Source organism: Mizuhopecten yessoensis, unplaced genomic scaffold (genome assembly GCF_002113885.1).
Source record: "Mizuhopecten yessoensis strain PY_sf001 unplaced genomic scaffold, ASM211388v2 scaffold357, whole genome shotgun sequence".
Classification (NCBI taxonomy): domain Eukaryota; kingdom Metazoa; phylum Mollusca; class Bivalvia; order Pectinida; family Pectinidae; genus Mizuhopecten; species Mizuhopecten yessoensis.
In genome coordinates, this window is record NW_018403506.1 from 341165 (window position 1) to 364697 (window position 23533).

Consider the following 23533-nt stretch of genomic DNA (forward strand, 5'->3'; position numbering starts at 1 on the left):
ATTTTCAGCAGAAAATTGCTCAAACTTAGTCAGAATCATCTTGGGTAAATGAGAGTTTTACTTTGTAAAATTAGGATTCCTGCCCCATCCCCAGGGGCTAGGGCGGGGCCCCAAAGGGAACATTTACCAATATTTTCAAATTCTTATCCATTGATGACATGACAAGTATTGTATTTCACTTAGTTTACATGCTGATTTCCACATCACATCTAAACAATAAAATAAAGCTACCAGTATCTATGATATAACTCAGGTGACCGCTAAGGCCCTTGGGCCTCTTGTTCTTGATAGACGTTGTTTTATAATTGTTGCAGAATATATATAAATTAATCAACAACAAGGAAATGGTATACACTGTATACAAAAGCATCAGCATGGATCATTTCAAAATGCATTCTTTCGCATGTATTATATTAAAAACAAGGTGGTTTTTTTTGCATTGGTGTTTTATGTAAATTAAGTTAAAATGGTTAAAAAAATGAAAAAAAAAATATGTGAGTAACTGGTCTAAAACATTGTCATTTTATCTTTAACGTGTTAAATTCGGTGTGAATACCTCCTGTAACGAGCGGAAACCGCTCCAATTTGCGTAAGACAATGGATAACAAAAACCATCCACGAAATTCAAGAGGTTACGCTTTCATACGTTCTCTGCACCCTTGGAATATGTCATGACAAAACCAAAGGCCCTGGGTGGGACGCTTTGTGGATGATACAACATAGACTAATTGTATCTTGCGATGTACATCAAAAGAAATGCGCGGCAGCAAAACGGTAAAATGAACTAGGTTTGAAGTCGGGTGATGTTCCTCACTATTTTTCAAAGGCAGGCATCAGTCTAGCGATTCGTCAGGTTTTTGTACCTGGAACCATTCAAATTGCTAACCGCGCGCCTTCGCGTTTGTTATGACATTTGCCAGGGGTACAAACAACGTTTGTGAGCATAACCCCGGAAATATTGAGGACGCAAACGATCGAAAACGCTGCAATATGAAATATAATGTTGTATGATATGCACAGGCCATTGACTTTACCATCCTCGATACTCACTTTTACTCTTACATGGGTGCAGAGAGCGAGCGTGAGCTTAACCCCTGGACTATCGAGGATGTTGACTTACAGACAAATAGAGGAATCCTGGAATAATAAATGCAATATATATGATTCAAAAGACTACTTCTGGATTATTTTATATAAACTGTAATAATTTCAGGACGACTTCTATCGCTGGATTTAAGGTTTGAGATATTCTAATCAAGCATATTGATCTACTTACAGAATTAGCAATCGTCCTGGGGCCAATACGTATATGTGGAATCGTAGAAATTAAATATCAAACCGAAAACAAAATAGCAATTATTGCGATACAGATCCCTTGTGAACTATCCCAGGAAGGAAGGCATTTGGTTCATTAATCTAAAAGTCAAATTAAAAATCTTAATTGATGTTTACCAGAAAAAATAATTACTTTGTAGCGGGATATTTAATGAGAACTTACCATTTTATCCCGTTTCATCACCATTAGTCTGTGCGCATCGGAAATTCGATGTACCATGACGGGAAGTATAATCCCTTATGAATATCCCGAGGTTAGTAGTTGTTGCGACATAGAGTATTTCACGAATGTGTAAAGTAAGATAAATATAAAAAATAGTTTTTGGTTTGGCGTTTAGAGAAATGCTGGATTTATATTCGTATAATGGAACAATTGCACGATGGAATGTACATATATGCATTTATATATAAACTATAACTACATACTGAGTTGAGCGATACTGACTTAAAACACAATTTTCATCATATTATATCGTTTTTGTCTCGCCGCCACGAAGTAGCGGAAGCGAGACAAAGGTGTTGCTTTTCTGGCGGCGGCGTCAACATTAAGGTTTTGCGTTTAACTTAGTTTCAATGAAAGTATAAATGCTACATCAACCAAACTTGGACCATATAGTTGCATCTTATGTAGTCCATCTCAAGCCATGCATCAAATCCTGGATGTGGCCTACCTTTCATAGTGCATTGATTTTGTTAGCATCTCTATCAACATTAAGTTTTTGCGTTTAAGTTAGTTTCTCAGAAACTATAAGTGCTAGACCTACCACACTTGACATGTGCATTGATGGTCAAAGAGGAGCACAGGCGTGACATATCAATCTGAATACCTTGTCTTTGGAATTTGTTTAATTTTTCCCGAATCAAAATTTACAGAATGTATCAGCTGTGTGGTAAATGGCAAACATAAATCTAAGTATTTTCTAGTGTCACTGACAAAGAAAGCGCATACAATATAACATTATTCTGCAATACCCTTTCTAACTTTGAAGTCTTTATGGCAAGAGAGTGGTTTCCTTCTGTTGCAGATTAATTCCCTTGATATTTTTGATATATCCTTCGTTTAATTTTCCAGTCTTCTTTGAGTGCTGAATTTGTCCTTGTGTTCTGACACAATGTCAGAGCTATGCTTTACTGTTGTCTTATTATATTATGATGAATGTCAGAGGAATTTGTACAACGAAGACAAAGCTGCCATTTATCTGAAAGTCACAAATACGCCACCACTGCAGTTTTACATCGATGAATTTAAATTAGAACTTGTCATTGTCTCCTGTTTTTTGAGGCACTATTTTGCAAGGCTTTTACTGATGTAATTATAATTTTCTCAAATAATAATTATTATTTTACTGAATAGACAGGGGTGTAGATTGGTGATAGTTTTGTTAGGAATGAAAATGTTGGTACATATATGTTGTAAACAAAAATGATATGTTTTGTTATTTTATGGTCGTTACATATTATGTATATTCATTCGCTTCGTCTGTGTTTATCTTCCACAGTCCTGTGACCAAAGTCTAAAACACAAAACGGAGTTGGTGATGAAACTAGAAGACAAAACTACGCAACTTGTCACAACACTTAAAGACATGGAGAAGAGGTGGGTGGCTCAATAACCCTTTTCACCGTAGCTCGCAGTATATCTTCACCGGTTCTTTCCGCTATAAAAAATAATATTTTGTTTTAGTTTATTTAACATATGTAGAATGGTCTTTTTTAATGAATTGTTAATTGTAACTTTGAATATTCCCAATAGTAATGGGTTTATAAATTTAATGGTTTATCGCTTTTGCAGTGTGCAGAATTCCGCTTATTTCGCGTTAATACATGCAAACACGAATTTTAACCATGCAGTATAGTGACGCCCTGTAAAATGTAACTTGCAGCACCATTTCCTTAACGAAATATCCACACCTTGCAAAGATTTGTGTCAAAACTCGAAATTGTCCGTTTTATGATTTAAGACACCAATATTGTAAAAGGTTTAATGTAACAGTTTGAAGAGTTTGGTTAAACTTTTAATTTTACTTATATGTACTACTAGCAGTTGGTGACTCACTTGCAAAGCGCCAGAATTGCAAATATGGAATATTGATTAGGTTGTCAATCCCATATGTACTATAGACAAATAGGATACATTTTCCAGCAATTTAGGTTTAATTAGAGACCTGTTAAGGACCATCAGTTTGCTTATACTGCGTAGATTAAAACATAAACAAACTGCGTACAATCAAAGGTTAACCCCTTCACACAATTTATTTTGATGTGCTAGTTTTAATAATGAGTACTTAAAGAAAGTAAATCAACAAAACTTAATATCTGAATTATTTCATTTAGATTGGGTGACCTTGTTTTTTATTGGTACACAACAATCAATCTGAAGAAGTGATATCACTTACACTTAACTGAAATGCAGCGTTGTAATAAAATTGCAGTAATAACATTCGTATAATATTTCTAAATAATATGCCACGTATTGGTTTTGTCAAATTGAGCAAATAGGGGTATACTGAAATTTTGTATGAAAACATTGGCCATTTGCATACACGATTTACACTATATAAAATGTCTATTTCATGTTTCATTTCATAATCCACATCAATAAAACGTGTTATATTACCTCAAAATTCCAGGGGTTACGCTCACTAACGCTCTTTTAACCCCTGTGCTCTCGAGGATGTTATATTGCTACCGCTTAAAGTATTTGACAAACATGCGCTTCCGATAAACTTTAGAAATGATTTAATTGTTGATAGCTTACCAACTGTAAACAAGGTCATTGTATGTTATGAGATGATTTTGAATTTAATTTTTGTTGGTAATTTGTTTCTTACAGCAAATAAAATCACCTATAGAGATGCTCATTATTGATTACTAACCTTTTGTTTGTTTATTTCCAGAATATTACTCATTATAATTGTACGAATGTACCTTTACTTGCAAATTGTATAGAGAAACTATGTATTGATAACTGTACATGTTGTAAATAATATATCATTCATCAAAACAATTATTAAAGAAAAGATAGACATAAATGTATTCGGCTGATGTGTTCGTATTGTGCCGTTAGCTCATAATAGATTATGTTTGATTATATCTCTGGTATTCAGGCGGGTCTACCTTCGAAACTCTTTTATATCGTTAGCAGGTGCTTTACCAAATCAAGTAAGCACACTGTATGCTAATTATCTCGCCAAGAGGAACCGTCTGTACCGGTACTAAACACTCGCCCACTAGGCCTTGTTTGTCCTTGGTCTTTCTCACGAATTCAACATAACACCCTGATTACCATTGTTCAGAAACGTTTTATGGGCGTTAGGGGCCCGACTTACGGCAAGCGTGTTCTAGTTTTCATTTTTTTTTTTTTTATTTGTTCAAATTTTGGCTGCAGTCGTGTTTTAGTACATACTGTATGTTACTATTTCCTTTAAGTAATCATGACATGGCTTTCACGTGGAACGCTGTAGTATAGTGTTATTTGATTGGTAAACCTAGTGCTTCTTGTATCTTATACGAGTATCTTGGTACTTGTCATAGCTATGCGAGTGTTGAACAAATACGCTTGATGTCACTAACTTATCGGGATATGATTATTTTAAATAGAATTGTTTAGCAATTAAAATGCTTTGAAGTAAAATGTTTATGATACAGTTCATGTCCCAATATCCAGCCGGTTTTCTACGGGCCATGTTTGCCTTTTCCGTACAAAATTTCCTTAGTTTCGAGCAAACGTGGTTAGAAAACTATTCTGAAATAACCACACTGAACATTTTGTGGATATAATTGAAATAAATATATTTAATAATCTTGATAGTTTTTATGTTTATGTCGTCAGTGTATGGATATATAAAGTAATCCTGTAACTTACGACAGATTTTCATAAAAATGAAATATTATTGATTGTGGGGGGAAAATGCACATTTTAAAACGTTTTAAGGTCTGCAGACCCTTCAGGAAATGTCAGGTTATGACGGTACTGTTGCCCCTATCAAAGCATGCTTCTCGTGAATGTCTGACAACATTATAACCAAATTTGTTCTGCAGGCAGAGGGGCAGTGTCACATGGGGGAAATAGGAGTATAGCAATGAAAGACCGACCATTCTAGTGCGGATGAAAGAATGCATAAAAAAGCAATAATTTTATATGACTGGTAGACATTTTCTACAGTTATTCTCACCGTCAATGGTAAAATCCTGGCTTTATCTAGATGTTTCTGTCATGCAGCAGCTGCCGTAGATGCCAGATGCAATATATCTGTCCAGCTCTATACAATGCAGACATGTTTTGAAAATTCTCAATTCTACCAGATCGGTTTAGAATAAGATTTTGTATAAATGTTCCTTTCATTGTCCATAGTGTTGTTTAATATTTGAATTATTTTGGTCAGTCAGAAATCCGAGATGCCCACCATGGTATTCAGTAAGAGAACGTATTTTAATCTCTTATACATACTGTTCAAATAGTATAAGAAACTGATGGGTGATACATGTGCTACGTCCCTTTGGAATAAAACATTTCAAAGATCAACAATATTCCTTTTAGTTAAGTAATGTTCAATTATATGAATTAAAGATGAAACCATTCTTAATATAATTACAAAAACAGTTTCAAAACAAAGTTTGCGGCTCCCTCTAAGCCCATTATAAGTTCCCAACTGAAAACGTTTCAACAACCGGCATATCGTTCATGATCAGTTAAAGTGTACCATCAGAAAATGTCCCCTTGATGTGTGTGAGGGGTCCTGGGGTTTGGCGGTAGCTGATATGTGATCAGTTAAACATAAATATGTTTATATAAGCATTATTTTGTAGATGTGCTTTTGTTTTGTATTCCTAATTTCACTGTTGTGGTTTTATAGATATACATGTTTTTATTGTATATACACACATATATATATATATCAACTAGATCCTTTATTTCAATCTGAAAACATATGCTTCACATTTTTTACTTTGCGTACGTTGCGTAGAAAATTGTTATACGCATTATGTAAAATCTTTCTGTTCACGGAGTTGTCTGATGATGTTGGAACTACTGAGACATAATGTAAACATAGTTCGCTGTCTTGTTTCGTTCTGTTTTGTTTGTATTATGACAATCTCGATGTGTCGTTGATATTTAATTTTTTAGACGATGAGATATCTTATCGTTAGTTTTATTGACTATTATTTTAATGGTCATAGGGAAATTCCTTTCATACTGGGAAAAATTACGAATATAACCTTAGTGGCTTTTAAGTAGCAACACTTATAAATAGTTATGTGAGTTTTATTTGGCATTTTACATTCTTGAAAATATTAGTTCATCGATTGTCACAATCGAGAACGAATTTTCGATAAAAAAAATAGTTGAAACGTTCGCAGAACATATGAATTTTACAGTGTTCCCTCAAACCCCAAAATAACAGTTTTTTTACCCATAAACAGGTGTTCATACCCAAATTTGTCAAGGACTGCCCGTTATAAAAAAAATAGTATTTGGGGTACAGAATCTTGAAAACCTCAAGATACAAAATGAGAGCAACCGTTGAGAAAGTGCAAAATAAAACGTTTCCTTGTGCTTCAAGATGACTTTCTTTAGCAATTCCATTGTGTCGACTTTCATGTTAAATATCTGATGAAGGTGAAACAACAGGTCTTGATCCTACCCTTCATAGTCCCACTTGAGCCCGATGGATTTATTGGTTGACCTTTGCAGCTCTTATACGGTAATCTGGATAACTAGACGATTCAAAAGTAGTCATGTCTCATGGTTGCATAATATGCAAGTCGTCAAACAATAAAAGTAAAATTCTCAACATCGGAATGAATTTCCTTTTTGTTTTACGATTAAAATCCACTACAGTTTGATATACAAAGTCCCAAAGGGCTACCTATGTCGAACGCTCCTTTACGGTTTTTAAAACATTTTCTTAATACAGGATATCTAAAAATAAAGCTAAACATAGATCCCTGCCGTGCTTTTCCCCGTACTTTTGCAACTTTAACGTTTTGGTTTTCACTATTATTGATGAAATGCTACTAGTTACGGTTTATATGCAGGCCTTCTCATCATTGTTTTAAAACGTTCCAATATATGTGACGGTCGAATTTGGAAGTCATTTTGAAGTGTCGTTAAGCGTACGTGTCGTTGGCTTTTTTGGTTTGGTACGTCACTTCCTTCTTGGAGTCTATATGTTTGTTCAATTTAAACGTCAGTAACAACACAGATATGAAAAGAATTAGCAGATTATTTATGTTGATTTGCAAGAAACCTGGAACGGCCATTGACGACGAAATCTTAATTTTGAAGCAGTTGGATATGCGGATATGTTTCAACCCTAAAGCATGTTACATGTATATAAGAAAAGCTTTTGCGTTTTAACAAGAATACCCCCGTTATCTAATGTTGTAATTTGAAAGTCGTTCAGTATATAATCATAAGAAAATCCCATAGTATAGTATTTTTAGTTGGATGCCATGTCTAGTAGAGGCATATGAGATACAATAAATAGTCTATCATATGTAGGTATGTTGTATATGGATATTATACCCAAGGGTGTAGAAAGTTGGTCATAACCGAGGCTTTGACGACCTTCTGACACCAAATTCTGCGCAGTTCGGTAGATTATCCATATCACACATACCTACATAATGATGGACTCTTTTTCTCCTACCTCTTAATTGAACTTTTAGTAAAACAGTACACAGACGAGGCAAATGCAACGTAAATATAGCAAAAATTCTAGATAACGTATACTACGGCCATATTAGGAAAGATCTGATGAATGTATAACATAAGTATACCTCAGATATAAATATCCATGCAAGACCTTTAGGGCAAGCTTGTTCAACAATTCCTGTGTTCTTGAAGCGGTGTCTCTTGCCGACGGCAAGATAGCCACAGTCTGTCAAACGACGTATTGACGCGTTTTCAATTGTGACGTCAAAATGAAACGCCGTCGTTTGATTGTGAAGTTAAAATAGTAGAGGTTACTGAGTGCGCCCGTTTGAGATCGTTAGCCAAACCTTAAGCCTTGCCTCCATATTTGCATAGTAAGTGCTTGAGTTGTTTTCAGGTTTTACATCGAGCAACAATATACAAAAGATATATAAAAGTTAGTTAATAACAACCATTTTATCATATATTGCTTTTGTTTCTCCTCCCTCATTTGTGTTTGTTTTCTTTTCTTTTGCATGTTTTATGTGTTGCGGCTTCTGTTGTCATGGTTACCACAGACTTAAACAAGCAGATTCTGACAAAATGGCTGCCGAGGAAACAGCCCGAAAACTGGGTCAGGTTATAGCTGATAAAGACTGTAAACGGTAAGATAGGACCATTATGGTCAAAATATTTTTGCATGATTAAAATTAAAACATTGAATTATTTTTCTTTGCTTTTACATCAAATACGCAAATCCCCAAATCCCATTAGTTGATTTTTTTCTGTGAAAACAAATGTGCCATGCCTACAGTACAAAACAACAATACATACAATAGCAACTTTGCAAAACGGTTGTATGTGATGTGAATATGGCATTACAATATGCTATGACATCATCAAAATCCCAAAATTCTTCTCTCTTTTTAGGTTTTTCTTTTTTTTATATATATATATATTAAATAAAGAAGTGTTGATCGAAATGTTATTTATTATTTTTGTTGTGTTGCTCTCCACAGTCGGACACGCCTTTATCTGCCCCTGTTGACAACGTTGCGGGAAGCTTTATGGCCATGGGTAGTTTTGTGTTCATTTAGAAATATTAATTTGGGTTTGTCCATCTGTCAGTCTGTCTGTCTGTCCGTCTGTCACGCTTCTTTTCCGTGCAATAACTGCAACAAATGTTAGCCGATTTTCTTCAAACTTGGTAACAGGATTGAATGTCTTAAGAGTTCGATGAGTTCGGACTTTATTTGGCGGAGCTATGGCCCATTGAATAACGAAAAACGTCATTATCTGCCTTTTCTGTTCATTAACTCTTGCAAATATTATCCGATTGTCTTCAAACTGAGTAACAGGGTTCAATGCATGAAGGGCTCGGCCAGGTTCGACGACCACTAAAATCGAATTTCATTTGGCGGAGTTATGGCCCCTTGATTAACGAAAAACGTCATTATCTGCAGTTTCCACTAAATAACTCTAGCAAACATAAGCCAAATTCCTTCAAACTTCATAACAATGTTTGTGTTCCTCTGTCTTTCCACCCATCTCGGACACTCTTTGGTTTTCGCGTGACAATTGCTGTAGATATTGTGCAGATATTTCAACCAAATTCCGTATGCACATCCGCTAACCGATGTCATTTGTGCATATTTATCGATAATTAATGAGGTTAGTAAATTCTGATGGATTTAACGATTAATTTACACCGTAATACCTACATGTTCAACAAAAAGTCTAAATTATGTATAAGGCTTTTATTTTCTTCGAGTTTCAAGCTGTACATTATGTCTCAACAACACGATACTCACATGTTTAAACCTAACCTCAATAATATTTACCTACAATGCGTCCTGCAAGCGGGGGATATAAATTTCACGAATTTGCTTGTTTGAATTATATCAGAGTTGAAAGTATTTCGTGAAGTTTGACTGGGAACTTTTTTTCTTAAATGATTGGATTTCAGAAAATCAGCAAAACCACGATGATGTTGCACCTGAGAACAGATATATAATGAAAATTTATATTCATTACGAGAAAGGCGTTGAAGGCGAACAAAAGATTAATTTCTTTACCAAGAAAGGCATTAAGTACAGACAGGCCGATAGAAATCGCGTTTTGTGTATGCAGGCGTAAATACATTTAACGTTTTTCAATCCAATCTGAAAAGAAAGAAAAAAGAAATGTTCCAAAATCGCATAAGGGAAAAGTGAGTATATAATCTAAAATGTAATAACGTGACATTTATTCAAGGTGATGAAAACGAGATAAGGCATGCTTGGTGATTAAAATATAATAAAGCTACCATTTGTTTTAACGAGAGCTTAGATAACACAATTCTACACCCGAGGCTTCCAATGTAACTTAATAAGCCGAAGTGCCTTGTATTGGCAGAAATCGGGTCTGGTGTTCTATTGCAAACAGGGTTATGACCCTGTGTTCATTGTTGATACAGAGTTTGTCTGAGAATAGCTTCATTGTCTTACAGTCGCAAGCTTAAGTCATGCGTATAGCCCACTATTTAAAACACATCTAGTGGATGTTACATGCCGTGTATCGTCCAACCATTACTGTATTCAGGGTGTCCGAAGATATTCTGCTACTGAACAAAATAGCAATTTAATGACGTCACGTATGACAATTGCTCATTTAATTTAATAGGATTAAAAAGGATAAAAGATGGACGCAGGAAAATATCTAGCGCTATATCCATATCAATTTTAAAGTACATGTAAAACACTTTTAAATTTGCCAAATGGTCATATTTCATGTCTTTAATTTTCCAGTGTTCATTTAAACTGACCTCGAATTCTTTAATTGTTGTTCTGTCTATAAATCTCTGTGGGAAATCGTTCTATATATTTTTATTTTCCTGAAGTTGAAACTGAATTTTCTGAGATGTAAATTACGATGGTTCGTCCTTAAGTTTTGTGAATGACCTCGAGTTCTTTATAAATTATCGTGTACAAAGAGTCCATTGCTGCCTCTCTCATCAAATATTTTGTTATAAATCTTAAATACATCAATAATTTCTCCTCGCATCCTTCGGTATTTTAAAGTTGGTAGTTTTAGTATCCATGGTTATTATTGCACATTCTTAGTGTAAGCCTGTCCATCATATGAACATCTCTGCTAGGTGTTTTCAATCAACCATGAATAATCATGAAACAATATTAGCTACCAAGCTTCTTTGTTCTGAGACAGAAATATCAATTTTCAGTACATATCGACGATATATTTGCAATCTGATTTGATCTGAGGCAATTTAGAAATTAGCCATTTCATTGTTAAAATATACACATATTGGCTACTATTAGGTCTTTCTTAAGTCCAAAAGACAAGTGTCTTTTGTTCAGTTCCTCGCCCCCCTCCTTATACTTTTTTTCTTTTCAAGAATTGACGATTAATTATCAATTGTTATTATATTATTCATCATATGCATGTACACACTGCTGTTGTAATGGGGGAAAAAAACCGATCGATTTGAAGAAGTGTAATTAAGAAATTTATGAAACGATTTGCATTTGTCACCTATTAGGAATTTAAAAAACCGTATTTTTTTTATTGTTGTTTATGTTTGTTTTTTCCTTTGCTTTTGTAAGTTCATTTGACTACAGTTTAAGATTTCAATTACGTTGTCTAGCTTCTTTCGTTGTTTATTAATGGGAATACAGCAATCATGCGCAATATCCATCCGTCCGTCTCTCCATGCGTGCATATTGTTTTGTCTGGAGACTAACAGCAGCATGAATGATTACAGAAAGTCCAAACCTGGTTGGTATCGGGTTGCCTTGATTGATATCGTATATGTTATATTTTGTCACCAGAACGGCGTTAGAGACAGACCTTAGAATAGAACGGGAATGGCGAGGAACGCTTCAGAAAACCCTGGAACAGGAGAAGGAAACGGCTGCCCAGCTACAGGCTGAATATACCCAAGTCAAGGAGGTGGAAAAGGTAGACTCTCTGTCAGTTGTATTTGCGCGATTAACTGTTCTCCATCTTTGTCAAAGTCAGTTTGCATCGTTTAAATGCCAACGGTGCATTAGAAATTCATAAACACGCATGTGCTTCTTGTTGAATTTGACAGTGTTCAATTGGCATTGATCTAAACTGAATATCAACTGTCCGTCCGTCGTCGTCCGTCGTCCGTAATTTTTTTACATCTCAACTTCTTTTTAAGAACCAGTGAGTGGATTTTGTTCAAACTTAGTCAGGATTCCTACCCCAACCCCCGGGGCCAGGGCGGGCCCCAAAGGGAAAATTAACCAATATTTCAAAAAATTCTTTTCCAGACTCAGAGGTACTACAGTCATTTTCTCTGTATGGAAAGGAAGATCATCAGGGGCTTTACTCAAATTGTAAATTTCAGGACCCCCGAGCTATCCGTTCTCTCTTGGGGAGGGGGTAAAGTTTACTATAGTTTATAAAGGGAAATAACACTTTTGAGAATATTTTATCCATTTTCAGCAGAAAATTACTCAAACTTAGTCAAATCATCTTTGAAGAATGAGGGTATTACATTGTAAAATTGGGATTCCTGTCCCATCCCCAGGGGCTAGGGCGGGGCCCCGAAAGGGAACATTTACCAATATTTTCAAATTCTTATCCTTTGATGACATGACAAGTATTGTATTTCACTTAGTTTACATGCTGATTTCCACATCACATCTAAACAATAAAATAAAGCTACCAGTACCTATAATATAACTCAGGTGACCGCTAAGGCCCTTGGGCCTCTTGTTTAAGTGATTATCGGTACATTATTCCATCTAAGATTTTGCCCTTTGTTACACATACTGTGATTGGTTATTAGTAGCACATGTGACCCAAAAAGCAGCTGTTAATAATAGTTATGTTTGTTGAGGTTTTTAGTTCCCCATTTTTTGACCAAGCTACGGCCGCTCATGTGGTGTGCAAGTAAATGTTTCCCCGTTCATACTTGTATAAACATTGAAACCTTCCAGATTCAATATCTTTACTATACCCATCACATTTATAGCAGTAACCGGGGGTAAACGCTTGGTGGAGCAATTTTACATGACTTTCCAGCTTTTCATTTATTTCCATTGAAACCAGCAGAATCTGATGAACATAACTCTTCACACTACAGTCGAGATCCAAATGGAGATCAATAATACATGATACATATATCTATTTTTTTCTACAATCTATATATTTACATCTTGGTTGTTTTCAGGAATATAAATCATTACAAAAAATGCACATGGGCCTTCAACAGACGTGTGAGGAACAGGAAAGGACCCTAGCAGAACTCGGCTCCCATCTAAGCGAGTAAGCATATCAATGTATATATAATTCAATCTTATGAATACATGTAGACATAAGATATCGACAAGGTAAACATCAAAGTCACACAGTCATAGCTTGGCAAAGCGACCAGTCGGTCTTGAAACGAAGCGACACGTTGAATACGTATATTGTTTGTGTAGAAAGTAAAACTTTGATATCGCATATTTCCAAACTGATGAATCGTTTTGAAAAGGCAAGGTAAATACATTTGATATTACTAACATCAACAACACCATAAGGGGAAATGATAATGTTATCATAGTTCTAGGTGTGACGACATTAACAAATTTACCGTTTAGTAGCGTTGGAAAAAAAGTTTAAAATGTCATTTGCATAATCGTTGCGTTCCCATCTTTTGCTTATGCTAGAATGATTTGGTTAATAGATGTGTCAATGACATACATTTTTTCGTAACGTTTAAATGCAATTATTGCGATGTGAAACACGTCCAGTATTGTCGGTTGCCATTGCTCTGTCACTTTGAAGATTTTAAGTGACTGGTATAGAATTATCAATATTTTGTCGCTAACGTCACAACGTTGACTTCGTTGTATCGACGTCAATGGATGACTAGATGAAATATCACTTTTTGTCCCAAGATCAGCAGTTGAATTTGAAATATGAAGTGAAGTCCTAATAAAAAAATATATAAACATTTTGTTTTTTCTGCAATGACCATTGTTTCTTTTGACTATTTAAAAGGGATACACAGTTGTCTTTATTTCAATATTCGCCGACCGGCAGAGTAGCACCACACCTGAACATGGGAAATCGTTCTGTTCCTTTTTCATCTGTTATATGTCACTTTTCTTTTTAAAGTCTGTATTTATACATCTTTAATTTATTTACAAAAAGACATCTTCAATTAATTTACAGTCGACCGTCTGACTCTGTATGATTTTTTTGCGTCTTTAAGAAAATTTTAAATATAATACATTTAATCTATTTTAGATCAAAGCTGAAGGTTGAGGACATGCGAGAAGCAAGCCAAGTGACTAAAGAAGCTGCATGGATGAGCGACAAGGATGCTTTACAGTGTAGTAGCTGTGATAAAGAGTTTTCTTTAGCTAGGAGAAAGGTTTGTTAATTACTGGTGTAACTTAGAAGAATGCTCATGCAATGAATGTTTAAGCAAATGTTGTTATGGTCCTATAACACACATTACTATTGCTGACAAACTTTAAAAAAACCGGTGTTATAGGACCATACAAATATTTGCTAAAATATTCATTACATATATTTACGTTTTGATAGAGTAGCTATGCTTTATTTAGTTATTTCGAACAGTTTTTAACAGCAAATTCAGTGTTGAGAACATTGAAATTGATGACGTCACAATAGAGATTGATGACGTCACAATAGCAGATGTTGTTATAGTCTCATAACACATTTGCCTTCGCAATGCATTGCGATGAAAGGATGCATAGCAAATGTAAATATCTGTTAATGGCTGTTAAAGCTAAAAGAAAGGTTTTTTTGTTATTAACTGTTTAATCTAGTGGGAAGGTTTTCTGTTATTTACTGATAAAACTAGGAAGTCGTTTCGTTGTAATTTACAGTTTAAGCTGGAAGGGAGGTTTGTTGATATTAACTGTTAAAGTTAGGAGGAATATTTTCATGGAAAATAATTGGAATTAGTATTGTTTTAATACAGAATGTTAATACTAGCGGGATATCTAAACGGTAGGCATTAGCACAAGTCCTATGTTTATTTCTTTCAGGACCGATTTTAGGGGATATCAGGGATTGTTCATTAGATATTTTAGTTGGTCGTATTTTACTCATATTTCCACTTTATCTGAGATACATGTAAATGATACCTTTAAAGTTTTGCATTTCCATTTTATTCAACTGATCCGATATAAATGTTAAAGTTGATTAAAGTTGAAATAGATTTTGATGAATTTCTACTTAAAAAGAAATCAAGAATATCATCATAATTAAAAATCATAGCTCTACTTCATCCGACCAAGAAATATTCTATTTTTTGGAATTTGTTTACCTTTTTGTGTGTTTTTCTTTTGATTTAATCTAAATATTTTAATTGCAGCATCATTGTCGGAACTGTGGTGAGATTTTCTGTAATGAATGTTCAGACAATAAGATGCCGTTACCTTCATCAGCTAAGCCTGTGCGTGTCTGTGATTCTTGTCAAACTTTGCTACTGCAACGATACTCATCAGCTGGAAACTAAGCCTAGGGGAGACTACTCTATCACACACATTTGTCAAAGGGGAAGAAGGGAGGCAACTCATAACATGGCTGAGATAATACATTTTCATGCATGAAAACGCAAGAGGAAGGAACAGGTTGCAATATATATTCTTTTCGTTAATGTTGAGATAAATGTTTCAATCATCACATCTACAGATATACATCTACAGATATGAACAGCCTAATATAGGAGTTGTCCATGATACACATAAATGGCCAAATGCTTATTCGGTTGAAAGTTTAATATTCAGTGACTCGAGGATTTCATTTATTAACCCAAGAGGACGCTACATTTACATACTCAGTAATACCAAACATATTGCTAACAAATGAAACACTTATTTTGACCCAAATATGTGTTAACCAACTCCATTTTGCTGTAATAAGCAGTGACCTAATGTCCTCTTAGGATGATTGTTATTATTTTGCCTATTACAAACATTGTAGTTTTGGTTGACATCATTGTGAATCACTGACTAGCGCGTTAAATGAAATGCTCATTTGTGATCGGTCAAAAATTGATTATATAAAAAGAATTACGCACATTTTTAATTTGTCCAAAAGGAATAAAAGGTTGTTTGCCTTGCAAATGAAATTATAAGAAATGATCAAAATTTGTTTGTGAAGTTGCCGTATATATCTCAGTAGACACATATAGCATAACCAAATTAAAATCTGTGGCATTTCTTCTGAAAAAGATATAGAGAAGCATTGAACCCGCGTACAGGGCCACTATAATGCCTCCATAATAGCTGGTATCATTTCTATATGACACTGGTGTCATTTACTTATACATGTTTTATTTGTGTATTATGCGCTTTCATAGAAAGTTAAATTGATAGCTAATGGCATATCATTGTGTTGCCAACGATGCGCTCTAGTCACAAGCATGTTCCTGCGCGTTAATGCTTGATATTGGTCAACAGAACTATTGCGCATACTACTAGAACCTCTTGCCAAGACGTATCGGGTGAAATTGTTGTCCGTTTCTGTCATCTAAAATGAAATTTGTCATCACATTCTTACAGAACCTGCTGCTGGACATGTGTGTTCGTTAGTGTGCCACAGATGTATCAAACTATACTCTGGTTTATTTCAATTTTGAGACTCGTCCGTACTCATGTACATGTCAGATACTAGTGACTTCGATGGTAGTCGGAGTTACGCGTTTCAATTATTGCTGTAAGCTAAATCCGCGCACTATTTCTTGTTGTGCGCGTATCAGAAACGGGCATGGTTGAAATATTATTTCGGTTGGCCGGAAGGGTTGATTGGGATGTGAGTTTGTTGAACTAAAAAAAAACGGTGCGAATGATTTTGCCTAAAAAGAATTAGTACGATATTATGAATGTGTATGGTGTGATTTTAATGAGAAGGCATGATGAGATTATGTAAATTGTATACCATTGAAGTGATAATATTCATGAAATGCTTAAAAACGGCTCTTTATAACCAGTATGTGTGTAAAGGTGTTCCAACATGTATATATGAGGCTTAGATATTTAAATATACTAATATACTATTTTAACAGAGCAACAATTAAATATCCATGATGAATGATATGTATTGCATAGCTATGTTCACATAATAAAATTTGAAAGTGATTGTTATTGAGTCGTTGAAGTCATTGAAAGTGCTTCTATGAATAAATTATATCATGATTTTGTGTCTTAAGTTTTTCTTATCCTCATCAAATAATAGTTGTAGTATTAGTATATATTATGAGAAGAAAGTCGTTCATGTTCTTATTATGAAATACAGGTAACATTATACACAAAACAAATGTTACTTAAATATAATATGTAGTCGCTTGAACACCCAATAGACCAAAATCATGCCGAAAAACAAGAAATATAATTATGTCATGATGGAAAATAAAATGGAAAACAATACAAAAACGTAAAATGGGTCAGTGAATGTCGTAGGGTAGACTGGCTTGAAGTGTTGTGAAGAATATTCCAGCTTCATTCTACTACTAGCTTACCTCCTTCTAGTTTGAACCTTGGAATCAGACATCCAACCGATCAAAATTATCAGAGTCGATTTTTTCTGAATGATTCAATATTCTTAAGACGGGGCTAGTATCCTCAATAGTCAACGCAAAATGGCAGCAAGAAAAACAAAGAAATATCTAAAGAGAAACTCACAGTCAACCACCACGAAAATCCGTACACTGAACTTGGCGTTCAGGACAGATTCCACATGTGGTGTCGGAAAAAGTACACTTTTCCGGAACACACCGGATTCGACTCTGGAGGTTATCAATGTCTTTGTTTGTGTTGATGTCTCCTCGATTTGAAACTTTTCGTTTTATCAAGTACTTGTGTATTGATGCTTTTTTACCAACTATTTGGATGAGATCAGTCACAGCCGTTTATCTGCGAGTCGAATATTCCCGCTAAAAATTACGACTTGCCTGAATGTCTTTGTTAAGTCAATTCATTAGGTCAATTCAAAATGTCATAGAAAATATCGGGGGGGGAAATCACTTTAAAAGTCTATAAAGCCTAATTCGCTGTAAATTGTCCCGATGATAACAAACATGAATATAATCTCATCTAAATTAATTGATTGCGTTCGAGACAATAATGTGTTCTTGACAGGAATAGAACATTTATAATTGTTATCGTGACTTTACATGACAGGTCTATTTATATATTTCGTATTTTGTTCTTTGACGAATAATGTAAGTATGACCTCTGTCCCACGTTTGAAAACTTCGCAAACGTATGCATGGAATCTAGTAATATACAGTATATGTGAAGTAATCTAGGTGGTAAACTGGATATAACAAGTGACCGTATTTATAACTCTGAAGGAATTGTTTTTGAGTACTTCCTACTTCCTGTATTTGGTTTGTCCATAATGAGACACATTATGAAATACTGGGATTTTGTGAGAGAGAAAAATTACTAAAATAAACATGAAATGGTTTGTGATGTACACTATCAATCACGTTTAGTCCCACAGCAATAGTGATATAAGGTTATATTAAGTTTTATTACGACTGGTGAAAATTCGTTTTGTCATTTAATTATTCCAATAAATATTTGTGTAAGCATTGCTGTTTAATAAATTACGGCGCGTGCCAGTAATTTTTTGCATTAATATAATTATCTGCGCTGATTTAATTAATGTGTAACTGACGTTATCGACTATAAACGTGTCTGTCAACACCTACTCCTGTACGGTGGCTAATTTTTGTCAATTTTTGTTTTTGTCTTGTCTGGGCCGAAAAGACGAAATAACGAGAATTGAGTTTGTTAATTCTCGTTTTTTTCTGGGCGAAATGACGAAACAATGAAATTATACAAAACAGCTAATTTACTCCTGCCAATAATTATTCTTAATGTCAAGAGCATGTGTTTTGTTAGGTTTACAGGCGTTTTGATAGCAAATGTTGACAATTCAAATACCGTATACCGCCCATTTAGCCTTATAAATAGCATATAATAAAACATGATAACTAAAAATACATTTGAGAAAAATTGGTGTTTTAACTTCCTTTAAAAATAACACCGCATTTTTATAAAATCATGAATTCGACAATGGAAATGAGAATTATTTCCCTTTGATCATTTTGTTCCGAGTCCTTGTGAATTTTATTTTTTGTATCGAAGGACACATTTTAAGGGAAAACTAGCCATTTTTTCTGTTTATATATGAATAATAATCTATATCGCTTTCATTTAAAAAAATGTTTACTATAGAAATGTTTTTGAATGAAATCTTGTACAATTGTATCAAAAGACGAAATTTCTTTTTTTCTAATGATATGAAATGTATTTAAAAAATGCTTGATTGCAATATTCTTAAATTTATCACGTAACATTGTGAAGGCCAAACAAAGCGAGTACTTATTGTAATACATTTAACTTTTCCATTTGTTACTTAGGAAATATAGCAATCTACTTTACAACGAGGTCTTTTTATGAAAACGTGCCTGTAATTCAATATTAATATATTTACAAATTGCGAAAAGTTACTAGCAGCAAGAAGATGTATTAAAAAGGCCTGTAAATCTCATGGTTATTTTTTAAATCTTAAGTTTTCTGTTCGTTGGTTTATAAAACACAGAGTATTAGAAAGTACTTTTCCACATTAGACTAGAGATATCCAAACTCTCCTAGGGTAAAGACGAGAGGATTCCCATGTCAGAACAATTGTATGACGTCCATTCATTTCAAAATTGTATTGACTCCACGCCAGTAATAGCAAATTACGACCGATAATTAGTATAGTTTGTTAGTGCCACATAAGTTCCGTCATTGGGACATTTGTTTCATTCAATTCAGCAGATATACATATCGCTTGTCGAGTGGCGCAGTGGATATCTGACTCGCCGTCACGAAGACTGCCGGGGTTCGATTCCCCGATCGAATGTGGAAGGTATAAGGACACCTGCCCGACCACATGAAATAAACTAGTTGTCAACATCAGCCCGAGAGCATAATTGCAATAGGGCCAGACTGGAATCCTGGACCTCCGATTACAATACGGTCGCTATGTCCTAGTTCACCGATCAGCGGTAGTTCCTTGGCAAAGTTCGACTACTACAATATACAATACATAACTTATTGGAGGTTACACTATAAAAGATACTGTGGAATTCTGTAACGTTTCCTACCTGCAATGGGACAGGGAACCTAATGCGTCAAAACACTGGTTTGGGTGTCACTGCCACAGTGAAATATACATTGAATAGCTTCGTCCAACCTGCTGTTTTTAAGTTTCATTATATGGACATGATATTGTTAATTGTTTTCCACTTTAGAGGTTCAGGGAAACGAACTAATACGCATGCTTACCCCGGTGCATGATGCCAGAAGAAGTGATTAATGTGTTTCCCCATTCAGAACTGGGGGTTTCTTTTTCCTCCTTAAGCCGCGGTCACATCATAATGTCACGCACGAAGTTGAACGTAGTTGACCGCAGTTCATGCGAATGCCAATTACTGTCAACTAGACTCAGCTACGTTCACACTACGGGCACAGTAGGGTCGTGGCATCCAAGCTCACCGTAGAGATATTTTGAACATGTTGAAAACAGTTGGGCTAACCACGGCCAAATCATGGAATTCTTGAAATTCAAACAACGCTTATAGCTACGTTGAACTACGTCTAACTACGGTCTACTACAGTCAACTATGGTCATCCCCCACTACGGTCAACTACATGTAGATAATGGCCGTTTATGAGGAGATACTCTATATACTTGACCGTTCTTTTGGTGTTACACGCGCACCTTATCCTTCCTGAGGTGTTATCAAATAAGCATGAACGTTCTCACCTTTCACCTTTAACCTTTCACCTTCCGTGTACTCTATGTACGTGACCTTTCGCTTGGTGTTACAACAGTTACATAGCCAGCTGTGTTGACGCTTGTGTAACTTGTCGAGGAAAAATGAATTAGGTTTAAATTTCCTACACAATTGTTTTAACCTGCTGGGAAACAAATTGGATTTTACGTTCCCCTGTTGGCATCAATTGGCCATTCTTAAGTACCTCCCAGAGTCATCAAACATGAAATGTTACCTTTCTAATCGGCCTACTGTGATTGACACGTGCTAGTCTTACGTAATGTTTAGTTTTACTGCAGGTTTTCGGTAGATGATTTAGATGGGGTCTCCGCGGGACATTTCATGAACACAGTTTACAACCGGAGCCTGATGGCAGATAATACCGTATAAGTACATCTGCGCCACGTTTTCCATGTATCATTACAACCACACAGCTACCTCTTAAATATGGTAAGCGCCGTTAATTTGCTCACAGAAATAAACTGCATGATGTTTCTTGCTGTGCTTATTCTTTTCCTTGCAGTTAATTGTTTTCGTCCTACTTTTTGGTAAAATGAAACGAAATATTTCAAGCAAACCAAATGTGATTTATTTATTTTTAGCTATGCAATTTATGCCGTTTGTTTGTGTTGCGTTTCTAATAACAGAACATATTCATATGATGGGTATCGAAATAAATATTCATAAGGCCGTCCAAATTCCAATCACCGAGAAATCGGTCAATTCCGCTGCGACAACGGATAATTTCAAAGAAAGCTAGTATTCATGGCCTTCTGGATTGTAATGAGCACGTGCTCCCTCTAGCCCCTGCCATGCTGATCACATACACACGCTTCCATAATCAGAGTTCACACCAGCTACAGCCCACAAGGTCATAAGGGACAATCAGTCATTGTTAGTCGCAATCTAATGTGATATCTTTCATCTATCCTGAGCCCGAGTTTAACTTGTATCGTTAATGGTCATCTTCCGGGGTCGAGCGCTGGTCAGTTAGATTGGTCAAAACATCTAAATATGTACATGTACAGCAGGCGGAACTTGATTGGCATTCTGTGTGTTCTCTTTGCAGTCATCAGCATAGGCGACGATGCTTTGTTTGTTAAAAACACATAAGGGACCCGAGAATATTGACAAGAATGCTCAGCGATACTTTCACAAGAATCGCTATGAGCTCTGGGAACCTCGGAACGAATTAGTTCTTGGAGATTGAGTGTGTCACCCCAGTAAAATACTAGCCGCTTCATTCTTATTCAGATGGATAACATTTCTCTATAGCTCATTCGTTAGAGCGTAAGACTAGGAAACCAGAGGTCCCGGATTCGACTCCTAGCGGAGGCATTGGGAAAAAAATTACCTCTCTTACATTGCACCTTTAAATTTTGGTTAAATATACGTCCTGCCAAAATTTAAAACACTGCAACATACAGCTGTTTTGTCCTTTAAGGTGATGACAGGGAGCCAAAACAACAAAACAAAAATCCAAGTTGGTCTAAACTAATGTTGAAACCTAGCGAAAAGTACGTGAAGCCCTTTATCTATACGTAAGTCTTTTTTTTTTTTAAATTACTAGAGTGTGAATTTATGAAATGCAGCTATTCGAAAGGAATGGTTTTGGCTATCGAGGTATGATGAGACATGCGCTGTTCATTATATTCGAAAGCATAGTGAATGCGTATCTTTCCACCACAAAAGATACATTTTGGTATTTTCTCACGTTTTTCGTTTTATGAACTTCTAGTTGTGTAGGTTGACGCAGTGTAATGTTTGTTTTACTTCATAATCGAGGCACAATTGACAACGACAACGTTTTCTTTAACTCAAAATGCCTTGGTGGAGTCAACGTCAAATACCATAATTGTTTGTTTGGGTTTAACGTCCTTGCAACAGCCAGGGTCATATAAGGACATGTGCCTAGGCAGACGGCGCATGAAACAGAACGTAGACGGCAAAGAAAGAAGACTGGGAAGATAAACGTAGAAGACAAAGAAGTTCCACGGGTTACAAAATATCAGGTGAACTTCACGAAGAAATTTGGTGTTAAAGAATCATTCAGTGACACATGTCTTCCATTGTCCGAAACAGGACTCATTTGGAAGCATAACTCACCAAACTTTGCTCTCATGCATTTTTATTTGTAATTATTTATTTTAATTATCACAAAAATCGATTTTCGTCTGTTCTCAGTCATGTTTGGTTTAATATTAATGTTTTATATCTTCCGCTATTGCAGATAGTTCCTACAATAGATTTTAAGGGACAATATATTTCATACAGGAATTCGTAAAAATTATATCCGTAAGCGTGAAACAAAAATGGATGATCTGATCTGGTTGTCTGTGACAATACATCATTTATAAACATAATGTGGAGATGCAAGAGTTATCGTGGAGCTCGCAGGCGCGTTCCGACAGGAACGCGTTACTGTCAATTTTATATTTTTTTGTTACGCTCTCTGTTGGAACAATATTCCTATCAGCAAATATGTTTATCATTCCTTTCTGACAACATGTTCGTTTCGTAAAGCCTTTCTAACACCTCGCTTTTGGCATTGGTGATGGAGCTTTTTGTCAATCGAAGGAATGTTATGGGTTCTGACCCCTGACCTTGCTAAACTAAAGTCTATAAAATGTGTACTCACTGCCCTCCGGTTGATGTTTGGCGGTAAAGACAGGAAAGTCTGGTGTGAGAATAAGTGAAGCAGCAAGTAGCTCTAGCTATTGCAAGGGAATTAACCA

General features: G+C 35.4%; 1 protein-coding gene across 4 annotated transcripts in view; it reads left to right on the forward strand.

The window, feature by feature from the left end:
- Nucleotides 1-17155, forward strand: part of LOC110446600 (RUN and FYVE domain-containing protein 2-like) — a 64460-nt gene extending 47305 nt beyond the window's left edge. For 3 of the 4 annotated variants that reach the window (XM_021491823.1, XM_021491832.1, XM_021491840.1), the window contains 6 exons: nucleotides 2835-2932; nucleotides 8551-8637; nucleotides 11800-11929; nucleotides 13173-13267; nucleotides 14237-14363; nucleotides 15336-17155. In XM_021491823.1, the coding sequence (XP_021347498.1) occupies nucleotides 2835-2932; nucleotides 8551-8637; nucleotides 11800-11929; nucleotides 13173-13267; nucleotides 14237-14363; nucleotides 15336-15479 (681 nt within the window). In that variant the 3' untranslated portion in view covers nucleotides 15480-17155. The remainder of the gene's footprint in view (nucleotides 1-2834; nucleotides 2933-8550; nucleotides 8638-11799; nucleotides 11930-13172; nucleotides 13268-14236; nucleotides 14364-15335) is intronic. The other variant, XM_021491849.1, reaches the window with a different exon arrangement.
- Nucleotides 17156-23533: the final 6378 nt, after the last annotated feature.